At 40.2% G+C, this 24,207-nt stretch overlaps 1 protein-coding gene across 2 annotated transcripts in view; it reads right to left on the bottom strand.

The window, feature by feature from the left end:
• ROCK1 (Rho associated coiled-coil containing protein kinase 1) overlaps nt 1-24,207 on the bottom strand; it is an 89,901-nt gene that overhangs the window by 6,327 nt on the left and 59,367 nt on the right. For both annotated transcript variants that reach the window (XM_065752242.1, XM_065752243.1), the window contains exons 20-29: nt 23,841-24,025; nt 16,215-16,284; nt 14,925-15,019; nt 13,281-13,446; nt 12,387-12,480; nt 10,909-10,997; nt 10,112-10,300; nt 9,469-9,634; nt 3,945-4,015; nt 481-569 (exon numbers count right to left, since the gene is read on the bottom strand). In XM_065752242.1, the coding sequence (XP_065608314.1) occupies nt 481-569; nt 3,945-4,015; nt 9,469-9,634; nt 10,112-10,300; nt 10,909-10,997; nt 12,387-12,480; nt 13,281-13,446; nt 14,925-15,019; nt 16,215-16,284; nt 23,841-24,025 (1,214 nt within the window). The remainder of the gene's footprint in view (nt 1-480; nt 570-3,944; nt 4,016-9,468; nt 9,635-10,111; nt 10,301-10,908; nt 10,998-12,386; nt 12,481-13,280; nt 13,447-14,924; nt 15,020-16,214; nt 16,285-23,840; nt 24,026-24,207) is intronic.

Below are 24,207 nucleotides of genomic sequence, written 5' to 3'. Positions count from 1 at the left end.
ACAGACATCACAACCTGCTTATAAAACAGCTGTCTGAATTAACAGGAGAAACCAGTCACTAAAGTACTGTGGGGCTGTGCCACAACTTACCAGCCATCCCATACTTTAACCAGCAGCAGTAATAGGTAACACCAGATCAGAGAGAGACAGAACCAGGTAGGTTCTACTGTTTCTGTCCCCATCATAATAAGCCTCATCTCTTCTGCAAAATCAGACCAGTGACTACAGAAAGACCCACACTATCCTGTAATTCAGTTTCTCTCTTTTAGCCATAGCAATACAAAAAAAAAACGAACAACGTAAGATCTTCCATGAAAGATAACAGCGTACTGAAAGATGAAATACAGGTAAAGAGACATTTCCCAATTAGGACAGGAAATTCAAAATTATTTATGGAATTTTGATTCCAAGCTTATAGATTTCTTATGAGCTTGAAGACAGTTCTTTTGCCAACACACAGCTAACAGTAACTGTACTTACTCTATGTCTAGTACCATGGATGGATTAGACTGGTCCTTGTCCTTTTCATCATTATAGAATAGTATCTTTTTACTGCTCACCACAACATACTGAGAAAAGAAAAAGTAAAAAGAAGTTAAAACTGAATATTAAAAAGCAACATTTATCCAGTTGTATTTTCCTAAGAACATTAAAAACTTTTTTTTTCCCCACTCAGGCTTTTTAACTAGTTTCAAGAGCTATTTAAATCATCTTCCAGAGATACTACTGACAGCTGTGCAACACTACAGTCACAGTGACTGTGAACTGTCACTGCAGAACTCTGAAGTGTCCACAATGACTTTGGGAGTCTATCCACACAGAACTCATATTTCATTTGCTACTGGGAAGTTAATATGAAAAATTACTCTATCCCTGAGCAGCTCCTGGAGTGTTCAGTATCACTTGTTGATAAGTTGCAAACGCCTCTGCTAGTCCAGAGACCTGCAGGACTCACTGGTGCTTTGCAGTAAATAACTGGTAGACTGAAAGTCAGCAAGAGCTCAGAATCTATTTCCTACCTCATGGTCTAACACAACAAAGAGCCATAGTAAATCAGCAGCAGGTTTGAACAAATGATAGCCTGGTATACATTCCAAATCAAGGAATAAACTCAAGCAGTAATGAAAGGTTTGCAGAGGAAGAAGAAAGGGAAAAGGACATTCTCATGTGACTTTCCATTTTAAAGGTCAAATCACAGAGTACATTTCAGAGTGGTAAAGATGTTAAGAAATAGAAATATTACCTAATGTGCTGATGAGGGCTGGTTTTTTTTTCTTGAATGTTTTAAAAGCTTTTGTTCAAAAACTGCATATAAATGTATTACAGTTATGCTATGCCACCGAAAAAGTGAGTATGTAAGAATGCATGGGATTCTAAGGAATATGGAAGAGCTATTTTGGGAAGGCACTAAAGGCTATAGAGCAGCGTCTGCCCTCCCATTCTCAAAAGCCTATTTATATTGTCCTCAGTGTAAAGCAGAGACCCCTTCCCAGTGCTGCTCCTAAATCACACAATTCTAAAAGCTTGTTCATATGACAGGAATTACAAATCAAGCTGCTCAGAGAAAAAAAGTTTTCCAACAGACAAGTGAGTTAAGATCAAACACCTCTAACCTAAGCACTCCCCAGTGAGCTCAGATCTGCAGCATTCACTGCTTGTCACCCTTCGCTAGGACCTGCCAGTCCAACGTCTTTGCTACAGCTGCCCATAAGCAAAAGCTCAGCTGTAGCAGTTCCCTCCCCTATAGTTTCAAACATTTTAGAAACATTAAATGTATACATATAAAAACAGGATTAAAAAGACTGGTCTGTCCATATTCAACTCCATATTCTGGTATAATACAACTCAAAAGTAAAGGAAATAAGAGAATACACAAACAATTTGTCTTGAATTCCAGTTACTGGTAGGTAATCAAATGAGTTTCTGCATGACACCAGTACTGACTATTCAGTAAATGCTGGTTATGCCCCCTACAAGAGCAGATTGAGTTTCCTCATTACACAGGAATGAGTCTGACTTCACAATCTGAATATGAAAGTGACCTTAACAAGTTCATAGGAAAGTGTGTTCCTCAAGCTGAACGCTTCAGCTGAGCACATCTCAACTACTGATCTCAGTTCCTTAGTCAGGATTCCCTAACACAAATCCCAATCACGTTGAGTAACTACTAAGACTTAAAGGTACAAACCTCTTGCAATTTTCCCCACCGTAGAAAATGTCTGTGCTTGTATTCTTTTGATCTACTTCAACAGAAAGCTGATGCCTCTTTGCCACTGAAGTACACACCTCTGCCTTTCACAGTAAAAGTAGAGCCTTAAAATGAGTACTGCTAACAAAAGCAAATTCTGACAGTAATAGAATTCAGTTATCACACTGCATACACTGTTTCAGACACAGTGTAGTTCAGCCAATGAAATACATAAGGAGAACACGGCCCCTCATTCAATGGTTTGAAACTCAGCTAGCTGAACAAATCTTGTCAGCTTGATTCCTTTTACGTAGGCAACCACTTATAACTTGAATTCCCTCAAAGTGCAGGAACTACTTTTTAAACTAGAACAGTATGAATGGAGTAACTGACTGCAATACCTTGCATGCCTGAAGAAGCTCAAGTCTTTTAAGGGAAAAGCTGAATTTACCTGAAGTTTACAAATTTAATCCTCCTAGGGTGAATGAATATTCTAGAATTAAAGTAGAGATGTAAAGTAGAGATGTCTGCAAGATGTATTCTGACAGAAAAAGGATGTAATATTTTAGATAATTAAGAGCAAAATAAAGTGATATGTTTTGTGCTTTATGTACTGCCAGAAGTCTGATAGCAAGATGGATAAATCAGAACAAGAGTCAAACAGCCTTAGATATCAAACAATTTCTGATACATGCTGCACATCAGTCCTGGAATAAAGTTACAAATAAACTTGAAGAGCATTCAAACACTATTGTCATTTGACTCAAATATGGCAATGAGAACACACCTGATCTTGCCCTGTGGATTTCACGCACTTCTACTCCCAGGTAGACAGAGTGAAAGGTAAAGAGACTAGAAACCAACTGAAAGGCATTCCAAGGATCTGTAACAAAGCCAAGGTTCCAAACTGTGCTAAGCAAGCGATTTCAATATGGCACTTGACCGCATCACCTCCTGTCTGAGGGTCTGGGGGTAATACTCTTAAGTAGAGATTGGCTGAAATAGGGTAAAATTTAACAATCGCTCTTCACAAAACAGAGTACTGCTTTTAACTGATAGATACACCACCTTCATCCCAAGGTCTGACACTGATATGAAAACAGACATCTGGAATTTAAAGCAGTGATAGTAGAAAGGAAGTTATGTTAACCAAACGGGAAACTCAGTATTTCAAAGGAGCTCTCTCTCCTAAGTGCCAGTGAAAACACTTCAGTGTTCTTCAGAAAAAGAATCAGATTCTGCGAAACACAAACTTCCACAACAATCATTACAACTGCAAATACTTTGCATACAGTTACCAAGTCAAAAAAATCCCACAGAAACCACCTGAGCTTCTCATGCTTCACACCATTACACTGTCAGCTGAAGGGACTGATGTAATGCATAGGAATGGCCTTTAGAACACGTAGCTGTGGTATTTACTGATCTCTGTTATCGAGTTGCACAAAAAGCTTCTTTTTTCAGTCACTATCAGGGATATAAAGTAAACTACTCAAAGGAAAAGCAGGATTAACGAGTCCATGATGTACATTGTAAAGCATTTCCTCAACTGCCTCACACAATTTTATCAGTATGGTATTCACACCTGACTTGGATTTTCCTATTTTTTTCTTAATAAGGTAGCACACACACTACAGCACTCTCACTACTTTTTTTGTTTCTTAAATACAAGCTGTAAAACCAATTCCATCATTACTGTATGCCTGAAAATAAACATTTTTCAAGGGAATAGGGAAGAAAAAAAACCCATGCGTACCTGTTTCTTCCAGCCATGCCGCTTTATGTTTCCCTTGTTTGGTATTGAAAGCCAACCTTCAAGTCTTGACTCTAGTTTAATAAGAAAATTGAACCAGTAAGTAATTGTATATATCATTAATTACATTAAATAATTTTATATATGTATAGTAAAGCAGAATAACACAAAGCAAACTACAACTAGAAAGGAAAATGTACTACATGCAGTAATAGGCAATTACCTATTCAGCAAAGCAGAATAAAAAGCACAGCTGAATAAAATGAAGATATAAGCATTTCATGCTCCATCACAAGCTAACACTTTATTATACAGTTACTGCAGAATAAAGTGAAGCTGCTTTCCTTGATGTCAACATTTAAACACAATGTGAACTGTCAGGCCACAGAGAAGTCTTGGCACTGGAAGCACGTTACAGCTTAAATGGAGGATGATTAAGAAATTTTCCATGTAAATACCATTTAACACTCATAGGGGCTACACGAAAATATTCAGCAGGAGGATGCAGCCAGTAAATCAGATTCACATTTCCCAAGGGAAACATAAAAGAAGAGTGCACAAGAGCAAGCAAAGTTACACAGGTGTTTCATTACTCACAGAAGATAAGTATAGAAGATAAATAAATAAGGAATGCAGGAAGAATCAACTAGATACAAGGAATAAGAAACAAGCATTTTATTCAGATTTTCAGTGGACAGCTTTTCAAAAAAAATTACTTTAAAATCATTTATTTTGCTATCATGAAATTACTGATTTAACAATTAAACAAAGAAAGGTCACAAGAAAAATAAGTCTGCCTAATGTGAATCATGAACTACCCTCTGGCTAACTGATTCAACATTTCATTTTCTTTGACTGATATTTTTAACATTATGCAGCCACATAATACAAGTGAAAAGATACGTTGGCTCCAGTAATCTAAAATGACTTAATGAGAAGACTCACAGTTTTGTAAACGGGAGAATAAAGTAACCTAAACTTACCCCATGGTTACAAATAACTTCTGTGCTGCTACTGAAGCTAAAAAAAAGTTAAAAACTACTGAAACTCTCTGCACAAATATTTACGTAAGGAACTAGTGGCTCCCTTCATAATCCCATGCTACTCCATGTAAGGCTAATCCCAGAAAGCTCTGAAAAGCACACCCAAATATATAAAAGATATTGTCCGTACACTTTGTTATGTAAAATTACAGCAAGACCAACAGTCCAGCATTTAAAACTGGGTATGAAACAAACAGCTTTCCAACATTACTCCATACAATATTTAACAGCAGACTATGATTTAAAAGAAAAAGGCAATAAAAAGATAGAATCACCTCTTATCATTTCTTAACAGACTACAGAAAATTCTCAAAATACTGAGTGGGACAGCCAACTACTCAAATCCCACCCAGAGGAAAGCAGAACTCTTTCCAGCAAGAAGTCTGCCAGGAACAATTAAGGAACACCATGCCTCCCTGCCTCTTCCACCTGTGAAACACTTGCAGCAGGCCAGAGAGGCTGCCTCTCCTCCCCCCTAGCTCTTGACTTCAGAAATGGAAGCATATTCTCTCTAGGCACCACAGCTAATGCTCACCCTATTTCAAATACTTGTTCCTCGACAATTAATTTTATTCATTTATTTATTAATAATTTAAATCTTTTTTTTTTTCATTTTGTTTTTCAGGACTTTAGAACTATTCTAAGGCTGAAGTACTTTTTTGGAAAACAAACAAAAAACCTGTTTCCCTGCTACTAATGAATGTACTACAGGGATTCTAGAGGAACACCACATCTTGGGAAATTGTGCCATATGAAAATATGGAAAGATCCAATAACAACAGACTTTAAAGAAGAATCACGTACTACTCTGCTTATAAAGATACAGCACGAGGAAGAACATTTTCCTAAGTTCACTTCAATTTCAGTACATCCTGGAAGAAATTTCTAAGGATGTACAAAGTGGTCAAGTTATTACCAGTGAAGTGGTTCACGTTCTTTTCTGTCTGCTAAAGATCTATTTTAGTAAGCAAATACTGTTTGAATGAGAGAATTTCTGAACTGTGAATGATATATTGCAGTTGAAAGTATTTTCTGAATGTGCTCCTTTTCAGCAACAACTAACGTTGGTCTGGAACTAAATGTACTTGTGAAAGGGTAGATGAGCTATTTTGTTCCAGCCTTGCCACAAACATTCATCTTGAATAATATCTACAGTGCATTTTAATTTTCCTTGACAGAGTTAGCTAGCAACTGCAAATGCCCATCTGGACATTTCACAAATATCTGATCCAGAGGAATAATATTTACAAGCGTTCCTATTAAGTAATTAAGAAAATATGAACCATCCAGACTATGAAAGAGATTTTTCCAACTTTGTCTCTAAAAATAAGCTCAGAACTATTGCCTAACAACTTCCCTATAGTTTGAAAACAATCCCAGAATTGATACTTCGGTATTCCCAATTCAGGAAAAAAAAAAGCAACAAGGAGAAAGGGGGAAGCCTTGAAAATACCTTATGGCTACCTCAACCCAAACAGAATAAGAAAAAATAATCTGCTAAACCTACAACTCTCTCAATGTGTATTAGAAGATGGATTTGCATTTTAAACATTTCCATGGCTAATATTCATGTCTCCACAACAGTGATTCAAGATGATAGACAGGAGTTGTAACACTATTAGACAAGACAACCACTGCTCAACAGATTCATGAGTTTTTCTTGATTATGAGCAGAGTAATACAGGTGCCTTTGTGAGCAATACAGTATCTTTTCCACATGAAGGAATTTCTGCTCCTCAGACTCTTCCCATAACTACAAAAAGAGGGATTACTACCTCACTAATTCCTTCCAGTCAACCCTTCCCATTTGATTTATTAATAGATTTTCATTAAAACCCCAACCAACACTACTGGCTCATACTTTGACTGTAGGAATATTTCATTTCTGTGCCCTGTATTTCAAAAAACTGCTGTTCAAAGTGGTTCGCATTCACTGTTCCACCTTGTCTGTGTAAAAAATGATGCAATAACATACATTAAAATATTGTTTCAATTAAAACTGCCAGACAGCTAAACTGTTTAAATTATCTGAACCATTGAACAGGTTGCCCAGAGATGTGATAGAAGAATAGAGTCCTGTACCTGGGCAGGAACAACCCCCCACACCAGGACATACAGGAGAGCAGGACCTTGGGATCCAAGCAGACACTGAGGTGAACAGGAGCACCTTGTGCAAAGAGGGCTGATGGTATTGTCAATTGCACTGGGCAAAGCACAGCCAAGAAGTTAAGAGAGGTCATTCCGCCCATTTACACTGCATTGAAGTCACACCTGAAGTACTGGGTCCAGTTCAGTGCCCCTCAATACAAGAGAGGCATGGAAATACATTCAAGAGAGCTCATCCACTGGAAGGATAACAAGACCATGAAGAGACTGGAGGCATATCTCCTGTGAGGAGAGGCTGAGAGAGCTGGGCCTGTTGTTCTGCCTAGAGAACAACAGTCTCAGGGGGATCTCATTAATGTCTATAAATACTTGAAGGCAAAGTGCAAAGAGGTCAGAACCAGGGTCTTTAAAGTGGCATCCAATGCAAGGATAGGAAGCAACAGGCACAAACTAGAACACAAGTCTGAGTATCAGGAACTAATTCTTTACTGCATGAGTGTCTGAGCAATGGCACAGGGTGTCCAGGGGCTGTGGAGTTTCTTCCTTGAAGATCTTCAAGTCACCTGGACCTGGTGATTGGCAACTTGCTCTGGGTGTCCTCATTTGAGCAGGGGGTTGACCACACAACCTCCAGAGGTCCCTTCCAACCTTAACCTTTCTATTATTCTGTTGATTTCCTCTTTTATGGCATGGGGTATGTACACTTAGAAGACTGGCTTTCTTTTCCTGTTTACAATGATATTATAGTCCTCCTGTACTCTCTACTTGTAAATAAAGCGTGAAATACAATCATACTAATGTCACAATCTCCCTAAATGACCTCAATTGCTTTTTATTCAGATTCTGATCAATTCAGAGCCTCACTCAAACAAACAAAATGAAAAAAACCAACACATTAAGGACAAAATTTAAACATATTTTAAAAATATACATGAGATGACCTAACAACATAGATTAGAGGTCCTACCTGTATGAAATACTAACATCAGAAGCACAACTGCAGTAAAAGTAAGAGGCATGTGGAAAGAAGAGGGCAAAAAATGAAGAGAAATGAAAGGCTGGTAAAGTAAAAATAGAGAGTTCATGAATATAGAAGACAAAGGGAAAGTCTGTAACAAGCTCCAGTAATTGTGATATTCTAATTAACAGTGAAAAAGGTATAGCTGATTTCCCAAGACTTGGCAAATTTCAGCCCCTCAAAATCCAAGAGACAGTCTACACAAACAGATGCTTAAAAATGCACAATTGCAAAGGGAAATTTGGAAATATGATATATGAGGCAGACAAAGGAGAAGCACAATCCTATAAACTTTCTGAGATCTAAAAGACAGTGTCACATTGACTTAATATTAAGGAAATAGGGAAGATGTTACCAGATGGAGGCAAGTGGTGAGGGGTTTTTTTCAGTATATTACACAACAGCTATTTTGCTGAAAATGGTGGAGAAGGAAAGCGAGGAAGTTTAATACTACCCTCGTATGCTGAATAAGTCTAGTCTGTTTTCTGGTAGAAAAATGTAGATAGAAAGCTTACAAGAAATCAGAATTTCTCAGTAGAAATTAGAATCTATGGACTTCTTCATCAAGGAGATGCTGCTAAGCATCTCAATTCCAAATAGTAATTTGAGGTGGGGAAAAAAAAAACAATGTAGCTTTGTAACACAAGTTTGTAAGACAAACATTTATTAAGGATTTAAGTTGTTCTCCAAATGTATATAGAAAATAAGCCTAGCTCTAACGTATAGAAAATATTAAGCACTGCTGATTATTACTATCCCTACCCAGGGATACAGAAACATGAACATAATGAAACATAACTTTGCAGGTACTGAGGATGGGAAATCACTAACCAGTGTTAACAGTGGGCCTCAAAATACAATGTCTGTAACTGTAACTGAATGGGAATTGCTCGCTTATATTTGTTATTCTTCAAAACAGTTGAATCTGAATGCCATACTCTGGCACACATCACAGAAATTTCTACTATTTAGTTTTGGTTTTTTTTCCTTCCACACATACAGCCGTTGCCACTTTTCATAAAAACACTACCTTACTACAACTAACAAACAAGATCAAGGCAATTTTGCATTCAAGATATAAAACACAATCAAGACATTATGGAAATGCTGGCCCTTTACTGTATTCACTCTACACTGTGACTTGTAGTTACTATTCAAACACCAGCAGTGACAGCTATAAAGACATTCTTTCCACAAATGAAAAATAAACTGAAAAAATAGAAGTAGAAATGCGACACAGAAAGAAAGCTGGAAGTCATTTTCAAGAAGGTAGTAACTGATTTGAAGGACTGGAAGAATGGACCTTCCAAAACTCTGTGTACGCACAGAAACAACTGCTTCAAATATGCTTTCCTGTTACCTGAAAGATTGCCATCAATTTCATCTGGCTGTAGACTAGAAACGCTGGTGGAATCCATTCCTTGCTGAAGATCCAGAATTTTCCTTCGTAGTTGTTCTATGTCACTCTCTTTACTATCCAGCTGCATCTGTAGCTCATTCCTGTATGTTGACTCTTCTGCAAGTTGCTGTTTTTGTATATGCATACAATGTTACCACGGTATCAAAAATATGCAAACAAAATATTTTAAAACCAAAACCTTACTGCTACTTTTTCACCCCAACTCTCTAGACCCTTCCAAGAGCAGTGATACAAATTATCCCAAAAACATTCCTCAAGTTTAGGAAAAAAGGTTAAATATCAAAAATACAGCAATGCGTTAAAGTAGAAAATTATTAATAGAACTTCTAACAAAAAAATTTAATCTTCCAGAGGAAAATCTATATAAATATGTACTATGCAAGATTTGATTTTCATAATGTAAATCAGTAACTGTGGAAGTGACTAGTAGAAAGGGGAAATGCATGAGAAAAAATACAGTTGCCGTAAAATTCTACAGCCTGGTACATCTGAAACAGAACTCTTTTTCTCAAGGACACTAGGAGCTTCACATCTTCCCTGTGCAGAGAACTTCATAATGTGACAAAAACACCGAGTACTTTACCGCTTGCATTTCATTAAGCTCTTTCTGGTATTTCACAACCATCTGATTGAATTTCTCTTTTTCTTGATTAAGCTCTAATTGTAGCTTTCGATTTTCTTTCTCCTTCTTCCTCAAATCTTGCATGCTTGCTTTCTTTCTATCAATTTTAAAATCTTTCCTATTCATTATCTCAGCCAGTTTGTTGACAGCCTGTTACAAGAAACAGAAGATTAGTTAGAAAAGTTATATATGAAAGCAAGTTTCACATAAAGCTTCCAAGTGTATCCAGTTAGAGGATTAGCAAAAACGTGCAAGTCTACAAGATCTAAGAACAGAATGGGAGAGGTGTGCTTCAATAAATCATTGTAATGAATTCCAAAACTGAAAACATGTACACTTTTTAATGTACCCACAAGGACTTCAGTTACTGTATTTATCACACTGACATCCAATTCAAACAGCAAAAATGCAGATATGAGCCCATGCCCCATTCCAACTTCTCCAATCATCTCCATCTATCTTTAAAAAGTGTAGATTTCCCAAAACCACAGAAATGTGGTTGGTACAGAAAAACTTCTCTTGCCCCTGAAAAATTCTTCACCAATATAAATGGTATTTACTCATAATAGTAATAATAGTGAAAAGCATTCAATCAATGTTACTTAAACTCTAATTATCAGTAATATGTACTGCACATCATGATTAGCACTAAATTAACAAATCTCAAACACTAAGAGCTAACTGCACAAAAAAGCCATGCTGAAATATATCTGCTATGCAACACTTATTACTTTATTCAGTTACATAAGAAGCTATACCTGTGTCTTCAGAGTTCTCTCAGTGTTGATACTCTTCTCATAATGCATTCTAATATTGTTGATTTCTTCCTCTTTTTTCAGTTTATATTCTATTAAAGTAAGATTCAACTTTGAGATTATTGGACAAGGTAAATATTCCTAAGCTTAATCACTTTTAAAACCATACCATTTTATTTCCCCTTATTCCTATTGAGTCACCAAATATTACTGGTCAGATAAATGTTACTGGTCTGATCAATACTGCTGGTCTACAGCTACTGTTACTGTTCGCTGATGGCACCAAGACAAAATACCATAAACAACCTGAGTGTTTGTCTCCCCATGAGGACTAAACGTGTTGCCCTACTTCCTTGGTGTTTGCACCGATAGAAGTTTCTGCTGTAAAAAAATTATTAAGCCAGCAGCCACACAGAACAGGACTGGCCTCACTTCCAGCACAGTTTCTCACGTGAGGCACAGGAATTCTCTGAGGAAAAGGTTTCTTGAAGCAAGGAATGACTTAGTTACATCTCCAACTTGCCCACCCACACCAGTTACTCAGTTTTATTGAGCTTTCTATCACACCTGCAGTCTTCTGATTTTTCTCAAGGTTTCTAAAACCTTGAGAATCCCTCATCAAAACTACAAGTACTTAATGAATAATTTTCAAGTACTTAAAAGTAACAAACTTAATAAAACTAGAATATGTATGTATATGCATACACTGCAAACATTCTCACTCAGTCCCTGCCAAGCTCATGGTCTTACGGAAATGCAGAACAAAAGGAAAATATTCCTTATTCCTTCCTGCTTACATATTGTTTGCAACAACACTGGCATCTCAACTGATAAAGTCTTTCCTCTCCTAGTTAACAAGATACTAAAATACACGTTCCGATTATACAGTCCTTGCTCAAATGCAGAATCACAAGCAACTTGAACAAGTCATTTTTTCACATAGCCTGAACACAAGAAATTTGAATGCAAATCCACTAATATGCACATGATCATAACTTACTGTACATTCTAGAGACAGAAACAAACACTTCATCAAGTACGCCGCGTGCTATGTGAAATGAGTGAAGTACTACTTTTCCTTAACAACTTTCATGCACTCGAGGTATGGCTGGCAGACAAGTTAGACAGACAGTGCAAGGAAGAGCTGTACTTGGCAGGCATTCCTGATAACGCCTGCAGGAACTTACATTCTAACTTGCTTTAAAAACTGAGGGAAGCAGGTGCAGCAGCTCACTTAATTCTACCTGCTGAAGCTGAGCTTTCAATTGCTCACAATAATAAAACAGCAGTGATGGGAACGGAACCAATACTGTACAGAGTGGCAATTACATGGAATTTCATGACACATTTTCCATCAGTCACTTAACCACTACAGATGACGTACAGGAATACTTCTCCAATTTTCCACTTTCATTATGACACATGCTACAAATTCATTTGTGCTTCATAACAAGTGATTTAAAGCTTCAAAGATGACATACCTTCCTCCTGTTTCTTAATTCTTTCACTGATTTCTGAATTTTCTTTTGTTATCAAGTCAACATCTTTGGTTAACGTGCTGTTAGTTTCTTCCAGCTAAATGAAAACGAATACATAGTATTTGTTTACCTAGTAACACAGTCTAAAAATTTTAAGAAGCTGTTCCATTTTGGAAAGTCAGAGCTTTTAAGAGGGCGCAGAGTATTGGTGCAATTAACATTACTTCCGCTGTCTTCACAGAGAGATCTAACGTGCGGTAGCGCTAACAGAAACATTTCAGTAATTGATCCAAGATGAGCTCTTAGGGTCAGTTTTCCCACTCCCAGGATTCTTAAGAGCATTTGCACACATTATGCTAAATGGGAAAGTGATGATTAAATAGCAGGTTGCTATTTGAAAACTCTCAGTTAAAGACATTTATAAGCACAATATTAATACTCAACAGCTATGCTATAAAGCATCTTTGAAAACAGCAAGAAGAGGAGGAGTTCTTTTAAATAAATAGTTTAACAGAGGGAAAAGTCGCAAGATTTCCAAGTATACATATATTTTTTTAAGATTAAGTAATTTTACAGTAAGATTCTACAGCACACCACCTAAACAAATTTTTCTTTAAAAAAAATTAAATACATTGAGCAATGACAGGAAAAGGCTGGAAAGGGCTTAATAACTGAATTATAGACATTGGCTTGACTTTCAGTACGAGCTTATCTCAGATTCTCACCATCTACAATTCTTTGTTTGTTCAGATGATGGGATTTAAATGCTTTAATTGTCTGAGCTCAAAACTCAAGACACTTAAATAACCATTAATTATGCCTGTAAGATTCAACAAATTAAGATTTTTCTTCCCTGTTGTAGGATATATTTAGGTAGTATTTAGTCATGCAATTTACCCTTCTTATGATGCTGTCCTTATCTGTTATTTCTTGCCTATGTCTGGATGCAGCTTTTTTGCTCTCTTGACTCAATTCAAAATACTGCTCTTCAAGAAGTGCTCGTGCCAACTGTTCCGACTCAGCTTTGGTTTCAGCTAAATCCAGCTGCGTACTGAGTGTTTCTCTGTAAAAAAAGGATATTAAGATTTTGCTTTTCTATGCAAAATATCCTGTATTTTCAGGAAAACTAAACAGTTCAAATTGTACTATTCAGTTAGTTATCGTTATCTTAGTTTCCTAAAAAAAAAATATTAAGATTTTACAACTTGTGTGCTTGTTATGTTTTAATGAACAAAAAGCTACAGCAGTCAGCTACAATTTAACTGTAATTTCAGTCATCCACAAAACACCAACCCTTTGGAAATGAAGTTTCAAGTTATCCTGTCTTTGAGGAATAAAATATTTGGATTTCACATACAGCGTGGTCCACTAAAAGGTACTCAATCCTACCGATGTTAGCTGCTACTTCACACAGGATTACTGCTCGTGTGCTCTCAACTGTCTGAGCAATAATACCACAGGACATTTCTGAAAACATACAGTGGTTCTAAGTAGGTTTTTGGCATGAAAAGTTGCAGATCATGTCTACAGCTTGAGAGGCAGTTCAGCATACAAGCTATAGCACTTTGCTCTCGCGTGGGGTACAGGCAGAGCACTCATGTGCTGGCAAGGAAACCTACATTAAGCCAGACTATCACCCGTAAGTCAAATGTACCCAGCAACATGTGACATGGCTCACAATGTGGGAGGAAAGTAAGGTGGCAAAACATTACTGCAGTATGGGCTTCAAAAACAGACGTCCTTCCTGCACTGCAAAATAAAATGCCATTTATGCTGTGAAGTAAGCACTGCTGTGGAACCCACTGATGTGATACAACTGTAGCAGACATGGGCCTCTACTGTAAAAAGATAACTGTCAAAATACACTTAAGAGTTTGTCTTTAAAATAAATATATTTAATATATATATCCCAGATATACAGGTAAAAAAACACCTGTAATGAACAGATGGTTGTGGTGGAGAGAGAGAGAGAATAAACAGCAGCTATAAAAGCACGTGACGGAAGGACTGAAAAAATCTTTCGTTTTTTTTTTTAAATAATTCATTTAATTTAATTTAATAATAAAAATTTAATTTTTATTTATTTTTAAAATAATTTCGTTTATTTTTTAAAATAAATCTTAAGTAATCAGGGTATCCAAAATTCAGAATTTAGTATTTATTATCTTTTCCTTAAATTATTTCTTGGATTCAGAAATACATTAATTACTAATGAGGACAGTGTAGTAACCAAATCAAAGAACTTTTACAAGCAAATGGACAACAAACAGACTAGAATATTTTTTCCAAAATTTTACATCCTCCTAAAATTCTCAGAAGTCAGCACTCTTCCTCTTGCCATGATGTGCCAAATCCAAGAAAATATGGATAGCCATATTTGTCTGTCAGCACAGGCAATATCGTGTGTCTCTGCCATCCTACAGGGTGGTACAGAACAGCTTTGAAGCTTGCCTGATTTTGAAAGAATTGAATAAATTTTATATCTGATTCAAATCTTTGTAAGTGAAAAACATGCCTATTTGACAAAAACAATGGGCATACTTCTCATTTTGCAATTCCTGCATTTTCCTTTGAGTTTCTTTATTCTTTTCATCAATTTCTTCCTTCAGTTCCTTAACCTGAGTTTTGTAAAGTGTCTGTGAAAGAAAACACAAGAAACAAAAACAGCAGAATTATTATTCAAATTCCGTGCTATAATTCTTCATGGTTTTGGTACCTGGTCGGTTTTAATCTGTCAAACCAACAAATGCCAGTACTGCCTTTAATAATAATTTTCTTCTCCATGCCTCCCCAGTATGCTCCTTTTCAGTTACTCCCATGTCAGGAACTGATGTGATTGGGATAGTTTTCAGTTTTCTAGTCTGGCTTTCTACATAATTGTACAATCACATCCACTGACAGAATGGAAGGCTGGTGCTGGGGCAAGTAGGATTCTTGGAGACAAGATAGAACTGCATCCTCTTTTAGCATCACTGCCCCAAAACTTTAGTCAAACTGAAGCTTAATCCTGCCCTACACTTCCCTCTGTTGTATTCTGCTTACATCCATGCTCTTAGACTGCAAATTATGCATACAGATTGATTTTGCCTCAACTAATTCAACCGAGGTCTCATCTATGTGAATGACTTTTGCTCTTAATCACTGTATTAACAATATCACTAATTCTGTAAGTTCAAATTTGATCTTGTACTGTAAAATACCTAGGCCAAGTTTTCAGACTGGTTTAAGAGCATCTCATTTAGAGCTTGCAGAAAAAAAACAATAAAACAACACACAATAAGGAGCTCTTTGTTGGCAGTACGCTATGGAGAAATGCACAAAAGCCTGGAACGTGTGATAAAAATCACAGTGACATGCAGTGTAGTAAACACCACAATTTTTTTTACTGCTCCTTCAATGAAGATCTGAATGTAAAGCATTCTTCCAAAAGCAAATTGTATCTGTGGGTAATCACGAACTATTTAATCCATGAAAGACACATCTTAGCTCCCTGGACTATACAATAAAGCTCTTCCATACTCTCTGGGGATTCAGGTGCAGAGATGCTGTCTTTTAAGAGAGATGAGGGAAAAGTGCCGAACAGCACCAGATCTATGGCTTTTAAATATTGAAAATAGTTGAAACGTTATTCAAGATAATTGAGTTACTCATTACAACATAACAGAAAATCTGACAAGCGACCAACTAAAATGGAACATATAGAACAGACTGCAACAGCATATCAAGGTTCACTAATTCACGATTTCTGGCAGGTTATTTTAAAACTTAAATATGCCAGACTATTCAACTTCACATACAAATGCAGCATTCAGAATTCTTTGCAAGTCTTACCGAAAAATACTGCTCTGCTTCAAGCTGATCCTGAAGCTCACGCATTTGACCTTCATTTCCTCTGTACTGTCTTTGAAGAGAAATGGAAACCGTGTAAGAAGTCTGCTAATAACAAATAACAAAGGCTAGCTCTAACCAGAACTGTAGCCTACAATAATTTTATATTTGTACACACATTATTTCAAAGACCAAGAATTTGCTTCATCCTATTACTGTGATTTAATTACATTCTACGTAATTGAATGATGCTTCTAGTTACGTAAGCTAGAACAAAAGTAAAAAGAGAAACATCAAGTGTTGAGTCTTACTTTCAGCTGAAGGAAACTATGATAGAAGTATGATTAACAAGAAGCATCTTCAGTCAGATCGTTGCAAAAAATGGGAAATCAGGTAGATAAAGAGGAAAAAGTTGCTGACTTCTGTGCAATAAGACAAGTCCCATACACTTAAATAAGCACCGTCACATTCTGTCCTTAAACAAGTCAAATCTCAAAAAAGTATCTATATCCTGATGTAGAACAATAAGCCAAGAATTACTCTGTGTCACAGCTCATAACAAAAATATTCCAACACTGAAGGCTACATGTAGAAATGATAACATGCAGCTAGAAATACTCTTTGTTTAGGAAAAAATGCCTAGGCATCTGTCACGGTGTTATCCGTGACAGTGACCCAAGGGAAACCGAGAAGGGAGAGAGGAGAGAAAAAGAAACTGTGTCAGTGGCCGCGCGGCCGCCCGAGCAGAGCCGCGCTCCGGGAGGGGGAGGGGGAAACAGCGGGAAGAGATGGGTCTACAAGAAGACAACGGCACGATCTGAGAAGGAACAGTAACTTTACTAAATATAATAAAATTGAACAACTGAGAGAGAGATAAAATTTCCAAACCGAAAGCTGTGAGCTTACGTTAAGGAGAAAAGTGCAGGGGAAGCACACGTGCTGAACCTCCACGGCAGCCCAGAGGAGCGCGCCCAGCCCGAGCGCCGCCTGGCATCCGGTGCGGAGCTCCGCCCCTCTGCTGCTCCCACAGCATTAACTCCTTCACTGCTGCATGATGCTCTGATGTGGAATACCGGCATCAAAACCACAAAACCACAACATTCCACCCCTTATTCCACATCATCACATCATGCTTAACACACATCTATACATAACCAAACAGTAATAACATGAGTTACATAGAAACATATATATATACATACATACACACGTAATTACAGACTGCATTCCCCCAGCATCAAATTCCCTTGTGGGACACACTGGACGTCCCCATTTTTATCCATTACCCACCAGGTGCACCCAGGTCCCTGCACAAAAACGGTTCCACGGAGGGGTTTGCCCTTTCCAGAGGCTGGAGGGACCCACACCGCTTTTCCCAACATGCTCCTCACATGTGCCACAGGGACCTTATCTCCCTCTATGGTCTATAGGGAGCCGGACTGTGTAGGACCCTCTCGGTTGACTGATCCCCTAGTGTTGACCAGCCAGGTGGCTTCTGCCAGATGCTTCTCCCAGTGCTTGAATGTCCCACCACCCATTGCTCTCAACGTGGTTTTTAACAACCCGTTGTAGCGCTCGATCTTACCAGCAGCTGGTGCATGGTAGGGGATATGGTAGATCCATTCAATGCCGTGTTCTTTGGCCCAGATATCCACAAGAGAATTTTTGAAATGAGTCCCATTATCGGACTCAATTCTCTCTGGAGTGCCATGTCGCCATAGGACTTGTCTCTCGAGCCCTAAGATGGTGTTTTGGGCGGTAGCATGGGCTACTGCGTATGTCTCAAGTCACCCAATGGTCGTCTCCACCATGGTGAGCACGTAACGCTTACCATCGCGAGTTCGTGGCAAGGTGATATAATCAACCTGCCACGCCTCCCCATATTTATACTTTTGCCATCGCCCTTCCTGCCAGAGGGGTTTGTCACCGGTTTGCGGGACAGTTTGACCCGGTGCCGTGACAATTGAGGCAGGGGACCCACGGGCCCACACCCCGGGGAAGGAGGAAAAACGAGAAGGGAGATGGGTCTAGGAATAAAACAGCGGCAACGATCTGAGGAGGAAAGCTAATTTACTAAATAAGATATCAGAAAGGAAAATAACACAATATAATATAATAGGAATTGAGGCAAATGAATCAAATAAAATGAGCAAGAGAGAGAGTGTCCGATAAACCGAAGGCCTTACGCTAACGCTGAAGGCGGACGGCTGCAACAAACACCCACTGCCGAGCTCGGTCCCGAAGGGAAGAGAGAGTCCCGTGACTGCAGACAGTTTTTATCTTTCCCTCTGAGCGTAAACACGTAAGAACGCAAAGCATCGCAAAGTCCTCTGGAGAATGTAGTTCTTCTTCTCTTCTGAGACAGGTATACCTGGAACTATCGATGATCCACGGAGCTGGAACATTAACTCTTTAACTCTAAATGCACTACATGTTATGATGTGGAATACCAGTACCAAAAATCATAAAACCATGACAGGGTTTCATCCTCTTGGCCTGTTTAATTATGGTGCAACGGCATCCATAGTTAAGTCCACCCCTCGGTCTCTAGCCCACTTATAGGTCGCATCCCTTAAATGATGGCCTGAGGTCTCATGGGCCCACCGAGCTAAAAATAGCTCTCCTTTGTTCTGCCAGTCCAAGTCTATCTGAGACATCTCAATTTTGGCAGCTCAATTTACCTGATGGTTATTTTTCTGCTCTTTAGTAGCTTGATTCTTGGGCACATGAGCATCTACATGGTGCACCTTTACACCCATCCTTTTTGTTCGGGCAGCAATGTCTTTCCACAGTTCAGCAGCCCAAATAGGTTTACCCTTCCGTTGCCAGTTGTCCTGTTCCCACTGCTGCAACCACCCCCATAAAGCATTTGCTACCATCCAAGAGTCAGTATAAAGATATAGCATGGGCCACCTCTCCCGTTCAGCCACATCTAAGGCCAGCTGGACAGCCTTTACCTCCGCAAATTGGCTTGACTCTCCTTCTCCTTCGGTGGCCTCTGCAACTCGTCGTGTGGGGCTCCACACAGCAGCCTTCCATCTGCGATGCTTACCAACGATACGACACGATCCATCAGTGAAGAGTGCATACATCTTTTCATTCTCTGGTAGTTCGTTATATGGTGGGGACTCTTTAGCACGTGGTATCTCCTCTGGTGGGGATGTTCCAAATTTCTTGCCTTCAGGCCAGTCCATGATCACCTCCAGGATTCCTGGACGGTTGAGGTTCCCCATCCGAGCTCGCTGTGTAATCAGTGCAATCCACTTACTCCAGGTGGCATCGGTAGCATGATGGGTGGGGGGAACCTTTCCTTTGAACATCCAATTCAGCACTGGCAGTCGAGGTGCCAGGAGGAGCTGTGTCTCAGTACCAATTACTTCAGAGGCAGCCCGAACCCCCTCGTATGCTGCCAAAATCTCCTTCTCAGTTGGAGTGTAGCACTCCTCTGAACCCCTGTACGCTCTGCTCCAAAATCCAAGGGGTCGGCCTCGGGTCTCCCCAGAGGCTCTTTGCCACCGACTCCAAGTGGGACCTTTCTCTCCAGCAGCAGTGTAGAGGATGTTTTTCACATCCTGTCCCAACCGAACTGGCCCCAGGGCCACAGCACGGGCTATCTCCTGCTTAATTTGCTCAAAGGCCTGCTGCTGTTCAGGACCCCATGTAAAATTATTCTTTTTTCGGGTCACCTGATAGAGGGGGCTTACTATGAGGCTGTAGTTTGGGATGTGCATCCTCCAAAAACCTACTACACCCAGAAAAGACTGTGTCTCTTTCTTGCTAGTGGGTGGTGACATACTGGTGATTTTGTCAATCACATCTCCTGGAACGTGATAACATCCATCTTGCCATTTTACTCCTAGGAACTGAATTTCTTGGGCAGGTCCCTTCACTTTGTTCCATTTAATAGCAAAACCAGCACCCAGAAGAATTTGGATTATTCGCTCTCCTTTTTTAAAAACTTCCTCTGCTGTATCACCCCACACAACAATGTCATCGATGTACTGGAGGTGCTCAGGTGCCCCACCCTGTTCCAGTGTGGTTTGAATCAGCCCATGGCAAATAGTTGGGCTGTGTTTCCACCCCTGGGGCAAACGGTTCCAGGTGTACTGAACAACCCTCCAGGTGAAAGCAAACTGTGTTCTGCACTCTGTGGCCAAAGGAATAGAAAAGAATGCATTGGCAATGTCAATGGTGGCATACCACTTGGCTGCTTTTGACTCCAGTTCATACTGCAGCTCCAACATATCTGGCGCAGCAGCACTCAGTGGGGGTGTGACTTCATTCAAACCATGGTAATCTACCGTCAGCCTCCATTCTCCACTGGCTTTACGCACCGGCCATATGGGGCTGTTAAACGGTGAGTGAGTTTTGCTGATCACTCCCTGGCTCTCTAGTTGACGGATCAAGTTATGAATGGGGAGCAAGGAATCCCTGTTGGTGCGGTACTGCCGTCTGTGCACCGTTTTTGTAGCGATAGGTACCTGCTGCTCTTTCACTTTCAGTACCCCCACAACAGACAGATCTTCTGACAGGCCAGGTAAAATAGACAGCTGCTGAATGTTGTCTGCATCTACAGCAGCTATTCCAAAAGCCCATCAGTATCCCTTGGGATCCTTGAAATGTTCCCTTCTGAGATAGTCAATACCGAGTATGCATGGAGCCCCCCATCCAGTCACTATGGGATGCTTCTGCCAGGTTTTACCGGTGAGGCTTATTTCTGCCTCCAACACAGACAGTTCCTGAGAACCCCCAGTCACTCCAGAAATATGAATCAGTTCTGTCCCTTTATAACTCGAGGGCATTAGAGTGCACTGTGCACCAGTGTCCACCAGTGCCTTATATCTTTGTGGCTCTAATGTGCCAGGCCATCTAATCCACACAGTCCAATACACTCTATTATCCCTTTCCCTCCCCCGGCGGAGGGCAGGGCCCCTCTATTGGGGCTTGTTACCTGCAGTGACGGGAGCAATTTCATTGGTGGCTGATCTCTGCTGCAGTTCTCTCACCTGTGCTCACAGTGCAAGAGTGGGTTTTTTATGCCACTTACTCATGTCCTCTCCATTTTCTCGTAGGAAGCTCCACATGGCCACACGTGACATGATGTTACTGCTGTCATTTGCTCGAGCAGAGGGGCGGTTGCCTTTGGTGGCCGAGACTTTCATCAGTTTGATCAATTGCTTCATCAGATTCTTTGGGTCATGCTCGCCTTCATCAGGCGTTTCCAATACTGACACAGGTTCATCCCTATTCATCAGTAATGACAGTTCATCCAGTATAGTTTTCTTTATCTCACCTACTTCTTCTGCTACTACAGCTGCAATGGAAGCACGTGATGGTGGAAACTGTTGTTCAAAGTTTTGGAGTGTAATAGTCAGTTCATAAACTGGGAGTCTTCTGTCTTGACCCTCAAATTTATGGAACATTGCTACCAGTGTACTTGCGTACCTCTCTGGTGCTGTTTTTGAGAGCTTACGATATACATCAGGTGTGCACCTTACTCTATCAGGATCACAGTCCTGGTGTTGATTGTTAGGGACGAAATTGGGATCATACAGCATCTCTACTACGGCTGTTTCTCTCAAAAATTGGATGCTTTTCTCCACGGTGTTCCATCTTTCCACCTTAGGCTCCAGATCATCTTTGTAAGGATATCTATCCTTTGCAGCCACTAGTACTCGTTCCCAGAGGGTAGCGACTCCATTCAGACATCTGCCAATTCCTCTGTCGATAGCTGGGTCTCGAGCAATGCTTCCCAGTTGGCGGGCTTCGCTGCCATCTAGGGACACACTGCTGGCACCGCTGTCCCAACACCGCAGCAACCAGGTGACAATAGATTCACCCGAGCGCCGTACAAACTCCTTTCTTGAACCTTGGATTTCAGTCATCTTTAGGGGCCGACGAGTAGTGGTAACAGTGACTTCATCATCATCGCTGTCTTCTCCATGTCTCTCACTTTTCTTAGTGGCCTTTCTAGGTGGTGCTGAGGAGGGCCCCTCGCCTGGATCTTCCTCTTCTTTCTCTGCTTCTTCTTCTTTCTGTTCTAGGCGCGAGGACGGCCGTGTCCATTTCTGGCCTTCCACAGGGGCAACCGACACTGATACCAGTGCTTCCTGTGATTGGTCAGGTCTAACTTCAAGGTTCTCATTTTTGCTTTGGACCTTGGTTTGGAAACCATTTCTCTCCTGAATATCAATTATAGCTCAATAAGCACAAACCAAACCCCAAACAATACATTCCTTCTCAGATCATCCTGAGTCACATGACTCCTTACCTAAACACTCACTGAATTTCTCAGGATCCCACAGGTGCTCAAGATCAAAATTGCATAACACCGGGGGTCCCCACGCTTCTAATTTCTTTCCTAATTTTTTCCACCTTTCCTGCCATTCAACACTCTCTGGTTTTGAGGAACGCTTCCTCCACATGATGTAAATTACTGTTGCAGAGAGTGCATACAGGAAAACAGATAACACAGTTGCCAGGCTGACATCCTGAATATAGGTAAAGACCTGAAAAGAGTAACCGGAAACCAATCCGAATGCCGCATAATCTGTCACGTTAGCCAGGGTGTTTAGGCAGGAGGTATGTAACCCCCTGAGCACACTAAAATAGCTGTATGCACACATTATTCCGGTGCTGAACATGAGGAGCTTAAAAAGATGCCAGCATGCTATAAGGCTGTGGGGTAAATAACTCCCAAGGATGGTACTCCGCAAAGAGATAGTATAGGGGATGGTATATTTTAAGTAGTCCTATATAAACAGTATACAAATAATACAAAAGAGAAGATGGCTCACCTTTAGGATGACAAGGCTTGCAGGGGACTCCACGTGGGAGGGATCTCCAAGAAGAGATCCTTCCCTGGTGGTGGTCAGCCCTTAAATGGGGTTTGGGAGAGGTGGAACCAGGCTCCACCCCTTCCACTCACACAGGTATATCACCTTCACCTGTGCCCCCATGGCTGACTTGGTGCTCACCTCAGGTGACCAATCAGTGGTTCAGGCCGTGATTCAGCAGTTCCCATACAAAGGTACATGAAAAACCTTAGTCCACTTAGCACCAGATTTACAATGGAGTACATATACTGCACTGCCCGCATTCTCCACCAATAATTGTCACGGTGTTATCCGTGACAGTGACCCAACGGAAACCGAGAAGGGAGAGAGGAGAGAAAAAGAAACTGTGTCAGTGGCTGCGCGGCCGCCCGAGCAGAGCCGCGCTCCGGGAGGGGGAGGGGGAAACAGCGGGAAGAGATGGGTCTACAAGAAGACAACGGCACGATCTGAGAAGGAACAGTAACTTTACTAAATATAATAAAATTGAACAACTGAGAGAGAGAGAAAATTTCAAACCAAAAGCTGTGAGCTTACGTTAAGGAGAAAAGTGCAGGGGAAGCACACGTGCTGAACCTCCAAGGCAGGCCAGAGGAGCTCGCCCAGGCAGAGCACCGCCTGGAATCCGGTGCGGAGCTCCGCCCCTCTGCTGCTCCCACAGCATTAACTGCTTAACTGCTGCATGATGCTCTGATGTGGAATACCGGCATCAAAACCACAAAACCACAACAGCATCACAGAACATTTTTCATTAATAGGAACAATTTTTTCCTCTTTATCTCAGACTTTCACTTACTTAGCAAGTTGAGCCAACTCAACTTCCAGTAATCTTTTTGCTTCCAGTAACGTATTGATTTCTTGTTTCAGTTGCTTCTCAGAACCCTTCAAGTTATCTGCTTCAAAAGCTTGTGCCTTCAATTCATTCTGCGCCATTACTCGCTTACTTGTCTCTTGCTCTAGCTGAAGTGACACATTCTTTACCTAAATGAGAAATCGTTTCAAGTTTAGGAGTGTCTGCTGAACAGCTGATAATATCCAGTTGAAAGTTTAATTTTTGGATCATTTGTCAAACAGTGCCTAAACTCTACACGTGGAATAATATATGAAAATATCCCTAAATCTCCAAGCATTTCAGACCAATTATTTCTCAATGCAACTAACCC

This window comes from Cyrtonyx montezumae, unplaced genomic scaffold, assembly GCF_038088225.1.
Source record: "Cyrtonyx montezumae isolate F1298 unplaced genomic scaffold, pur_monq_1.0 scaffold_8, whole genome shotgun sequence".
NCBI classification, from domain to species: Eukaryota; Metazoa; Chordata; class Aves; order Galliformes; family Odontophoridae; genus Cyrtonyx; species Cyrtonyx montezumae.
Note: the sequence above shows the minus strand (reverse complement) of the source record. Positions and strands in the feature narration are given on the sequence as shown.